General features: G+C 40.8%; 1 protein-coding gene across 2 annotated transcripts; it reads right to left on the bottom strand.

The window, feature by feature from the left end:
- Positions 1 to 457: 457 nt before the first annotated feature.
- Positions 458 to 4,343, bottom strand: masp2 (MBL associated serine protease 2). Of its 2 annotated transcripts, none has more exons than XM_030734627.1 (6): positions 4,224 to 4,343; positions 3,931 to 4,153; positions 3,661 to 3,838; positions 2,409 to 2,540; positions 1,009 to 1,205; positions 458 to 793 (listed from the first exon to the last, which is right to left on the bottom strand). In XM_030734627.1, exons 1-6 carry the CDS (start codon positions 4,229 to 4,231, stop codon positions 614 to 616), a joined length of 918 nt encoding a protein of 305 aa, XP_030590487.1. In that variant the 5' UTR covers positions 4,232 to 4,343; the 3' UTR covers positions 458 to 613. The 2 variants fall into 2 exon arrangements, with proteins under 2 accessions (XP_030590487.1, XP_030590488.1); XM_030734628.1 differs by having other exon boundaries at positions 3,931 to 4,100; positions 4,224 to 4,307.
- Between the last annotated feature and the right edge of the window lie 1,122 nt (positions 4,344 to 5,465).

The following is a 5,465-nucleotide window of genomic DNA, read 5'->3' on the forward strand; positions in this document are numbered from 1 at the left end:
TAATAAACAGTTCAATCAAGGCTAACAGACTGCAGTTTAAAGAAGTCACACGTTCACTAAGAAATTGTGCTGACCTAATTCCAAGGGACAAGAAGGGAAGAAAGGAGCAGAAGAAACAATAAAAATAAATCAGCACAAATATTTTTCTGTCACTCGCTGACACACTGAGATACGCACCTTTGAACCGTGTGAGGGGCACGCAGACGGAGGAAATGCATGAAAAAAACCTGTTAAAAGTGAGGTAATTTCTTTGGATGAAATAACACTTTGCTTTGATAGACGAGGGGAGCTTTAAGAACAAGCTGCATAATGTATGAAGGTTAAATGACTAGCATGCACCGCTTCTTGGACCACTTACTGACATCTAGAATTTCTTAAGAGATGTTCTTATTTCTTTGTTTCCTCAGCTAGATTAGAAAATAATGAAAGCAGCCACAGCCGTTTGAGGAATCCCTGTTTAATCAAAATTAAACCACATGTAGACCACATGTAGCTTTAGGTTGTATGTGGGGCACAAACTATTGATTGTAATGAACAAAAATGGATTAAATCATAAAACAGTTATTTCAGACAAGTCAAATAAGATTCAGTCAACTCTACTGCCGTCAAGCCATCAGTCTGAAGTTAAAGTGAGGGCCTCAGCATTGGTACTGGTGTACTTGATCTTCCATCCCTTGTTTTTTCCACTAGTGTCGGATCTGAACGCAACATGCACCTCATAACTTCCTGTGTCAATGCGATCTGGTGGCGTCGAGCCACAGAAGGGCCCATACTCTTGTCCAGCTGTTGAAATCTTTCACGGGGAAACATCAAATGAGAAAAAAGAAGAAAACATGATTCAGTACTGATTGATGTTTGGCTAAATATGCATGAAACCACATAGCTATACAGTATATCACCCAAGCAGGAGGACAAGTCAGTGGCAGACCACCTCCACAAGCATGAGGAGGAATACATTGCTCATTCATTAGCTCGTGTGTGTTTAGAATCTGGAGTCACACAACTGACCTTCAACATATCATACGGACAGGGGGCTTCTGGGTGTCTTTCTATGTCAAAGGGCTCCAGGAAGTTCAGGATTATTCTGGAGCCTTCCGACAGACGGATGGTGTGGTTGCACTGACTCAGGGGTGGGTAGGGGTTCGGATAACCTGGACTAGTCAGAACCCCCGAAAGCGACGTCAACACCTGGCTCTGGCATGGCACTGTGAAGAAGACTCGCACACTAAAAGCGATCATTTTGAGGCACTGATTTAAACATTTTGTAAAGCTGTACAGACAGCTGCTGGATTCTGAAGTGCTGGCTATAAAGAGTTTTTGATTAGAACAAAATAATTGTTTCACATCAATTGAAACATTTCCTGGCATCATAAATGATGAGATTCATTTAGGTTTTTGCCTTTTTGTCCTGGCAAATGTGCAGATGTTGCCTCAGACAAAAACAAATGAGGATTGCAAAGAGGCAGAGTTGCTGTAATTCATATAATTAGTACAATCTGTAGGCAGATAATCATTTTTGCCTATTCATCGCATGATTTGTTTTGTCACCCTTTTTCCTCTGGCAAAGAATAATAATTTAAGGCACATCAGCTGGTAATTGTGATTAATTACCTTGTGTCAGTACATTATTAGTGCTGCACACAGGTATCAATTTTTAATGCCATTTTGAAGTTGCTTTTCCCTTAGGAATCGACAGTAATTAACCTCGCCTTACACCAGCTGGCAGAGATCAACTACTTTGTGCATCAGCATGCTTTTTCAGTCTGAAATTACTTAGCACAGGCTGGATATGACAGAATGAAATCCAGTATGGAGCACCAGCAAGTGTGCGCCCTGTGTGAAATATCAGTAAATTATTTTTTGAGGACTTTTTAAATTAATTTATTTATTTTGCAGTTCTAGGAAATAATGAGAGCATTTTGAATGACAAATGACAACAATTAGACTTAAATACAGGTTTACAACACAGCAATCTCATCCAATTTCCGTGCTCTTTCCCCAAATATCTGATATTAGGAACTATTCCTTTTTTAATTGTCTTTAAAAAAAAAAAACACCTCAACACCACAACAACAAACTTAGCCAACTGAAAGATTAGGCCATTCATGTGTTTACATCATCAGTAAATGCAGGGGAATTAAATGTGTCATTGCCTGATGTCTCAAACAGAGGCCAGTACACAATAACGACGCCTTTCGTTTTTTCATTGCAAATAGTCTCCACTGTTTCAGGTTTGTGAGGCTCTGAGCAGCAGTGCATTTAGCTCCAGAAAGACCTATTTACAAATCAATATAATCAGACAATGTATGGCGAGTTCTTAACACTGCACCTTACTGAGCAGCTTTTGACCCACTGTGATTGAGCTCAGGGAAACAGGCCTCTTGAGCCTCAGTCCGTATCGTTCTTACCTGTGCAGGATCTTCTGTTGTCATGGAGAAGGTATCCTTGTCTGCACGTGCAGTAATAGCCGCCGATGTAATTGTGGCAAAAATGATCACACACTCTCTCCCCTTCTACCTTGGACAGGCACTCATTGATGTCTGCAGTGGAGTGAAAGAATAAATATGCTTTTTTTTTTTTTTTCCCCATCCGTGAACATTCTTAAAAGTGAGTTTGAGTGTATTTAAACCCTTAAGCTACTAGGAAATCTGATTATTATTTGCTAGATTTACATCGCCCCAGATTGCATATCGTCACCTACATAAAATAATGGTTTTATTTTTGCCTTAATCATCATCTTTTCAATATTTGATTCAGTTTTTTGTCTTTTCTGGAAAACCTGAAAAAAATGACTTTATTTTAAGAGGGTGATGATAAGGGTGATGATATGCCATCATGGCCTTCTAACTCTGGTGCATTTACTGCTGTGGTTATCAAACTGTGAAGTCTCACTGATGGGGTATAGAGCCATAGGAGGTGGAGTGTGCACAGCCGAGGGAGAACTATGGAGTGAGGCTCAGTTTTATGGGGAAATAAACACACTCCTATGCTTCTGCTTCTGATTTTGATTGTTAATATCCAATAATAAAAAAAAACAAAAGGCGGGGTGTGTAAAGTTTTTTTTTTTTTTTGCTTCTGAGGGTAAAAGTTTGAAAACCACTGATTTCCTGTTAAAAGTTACAGAGAAGCAAAATGAATCTGGTTCACGCTAACTCTAGCTCATACGAAAATCTGACTCCCAATTAGCTGAAACAAAACAATGATCCCACAAACAGTTTTTTCATAGGCTCTGCAGCAGTCTCTGGGGTGCGGCACTACAGCCAATTAAAATAGTAGTTTTGATAGGAAAAGTATTAACTGTACGAAAACACTTTTTTTTGTTAACTTCAGTCATCAACACTTAAATCTCAAGAGAAGGTAAAGTAGAGGGCCCGTGCTTAAAATTATCTGGGAGAAAAGCAGCACGCAATATGTAAAATTAGGTGCCTTCTAAAATAATTTCTCGATGTGGGGCATTATTCCTGCTGTTTTTTTCTAAATATTGTAGTGTATTTGTACTGTGTTGTCTGTCTTTATTAATGGGAATTCATTAATACATTGCTCAGTGTACCTGTGAAGATTACATTTCAGTAGAAACCTCACTGCTCTTTGTTCTGTGTAATTACAGCTGAGAAAAAATGTGTCTCCCTTCTGGCAACAAATGTCACTATTTTGCATCACCTTCTGAGGTGTAAAATGCTTGGAAGCCGGTGAATCGTCCCTCGTTAGAGTAGTCACTCCTAAAGACCACTGACATGAGGTTTTGGGCTGACAGGATGATTGTATTCCTCGGGGTGCTTTCATGGTTCTTCTCTTCCTCGCCGCAGAACCGCAAGGTTTCATTCCCCTCTGCCAAAACCTGGTTTGACAAGGTCAGAGGCCTTTTAGTGAGTAAGCTACTGATGCCAAGTCAATCCACATAATGGGATCCTGAATTCCTCCTGCATGTACCTGGATGTAGTCATATTCACACCGGTCTGAGGGTTCTATGCTGAAGTGGGTGAAGTAGAGTTTGACCCTGTAGCCATCTGGGACAGTGATGTTCCACACTATGTGCTGGTTGTCAGGGTATGTCTGGGGGAAGCTGGGGGAGGTGAAGCTACCGTATAACCCTGTCATTTCCACACTCAGCGAGACATGGAGGAGAGAGCAAAGGACAACAACACAGAGGCCACTGGGAAAAATTACAGTTAGGAGTAGTAGTTACAAGGATTATTTTGTAGAAATGAATAACTGGCACTCACCTGGTCATGTTGGCTTCTCAGTCCCCAGACAGTGCCCCTTTGGGAAAGGTTTGCTTTCACTGATCTGAGGGTAAATGAACTCGGCTGTCCTGCCTGGCTGACATTTCGGTAAACAAAGTGAGACAGACATGTGATCACTTTGTTTTCATTCTCCACCTTCTTCAGTTAGAAATCCATCAAATGGATGTATGTCAGAATCTTTAACATTCCTTCTTATCCAGTTCAAGGCCTTTTCGCTTTTCACTTAAACTCATTTCAAAAAAAGAAAGTCATTTTAGGTAATTTGACAGAACTTTTCATCAGCAATAAACACAGCATGAAAAGTACTTTACACAGTTGTATTAGTTTCCATTCACTGGAGATATATTGATTTCACCCTTAAAATATCAAACATAAAAATACAGACACAACATTGTGCAGAAGTCTTGAGCCACCTCTCATTTCTTCACGTTTTACTTCCAAGGAGCCAGACTTTCTTGTATTTTTAAAAGTGGTTCAGTCCAGTCCTTGTACCTGACCATTGTCAGAGGAATGTTGTTTTTTTGTTTGTTTGTTAAGCCACTTAAGCTTGAATCATTCAAGCATTAAAAATGGTACCTAACTCAAGGGACGAGCTAATGTTGTGTCTACGAATAACAGACAGGTTAGATGTGGTTCCTGGAATCTGCTGGAGCCGCTCTCCCAGTTTGGGGGTCACTGCCCCGAGTGCTCCGATTACCACAGGGACCACTGTTACCTTCACCTTCCACATCCACTCTAGCTCTTCTCTCAGCTCTTGGTGTTTCTTGAGCTTCCTGGTTTTCTTCTGCTTCCTGATGTTGCTATCACATAGTATTGCTACATCTATCACTATGACCGCCTTTTTTTAAGATTATTTTTTGTGCCATTTTTTGCCTTTATTGGATCACAGAGCAGGAACCACGTGCAGCCAAGGACTGTGGGTTGGACTTGCCAGCCATGTGGCATTTGGTTGCCTGCTCACCCATTAAGCTAAACTGGTTCCCGCTATGGCCTTCTTCCTCTGCTTGTCCACTGCTACTATGTCCAGTTGGATAAGCCATCCTAGTTTTGTCTGTCTGTATCTGGAAGTCCCACAGGATCTTAGCTCGGTCATTCTCAACCACCTTTGGGGGCATATCCCAGTTTGACCTCAGGACTTCCGGGCCATACTCAGCACAGATATTCCTGTAGAATATGCCAGACGCTTTATGCATTTTATGTATGACCTACCTGCTAGCATCT

The sequence above is a fragment of the Archocentrus centrarchus genome, chromosome 7 (assembly GCF_007364275.1).
Source record: "Archocentrus centrarchus isolate MPI-CPG fArcCen1 chromosome 7, fArcCen1, whole genome shotgun sequence".
Lineage (NCBI taxonomy): Eukaryota > Metazoa > Chordata > Actinopteri > Cichliformes > Cichlidae > Archocentrus > Archocentrus centrarchus.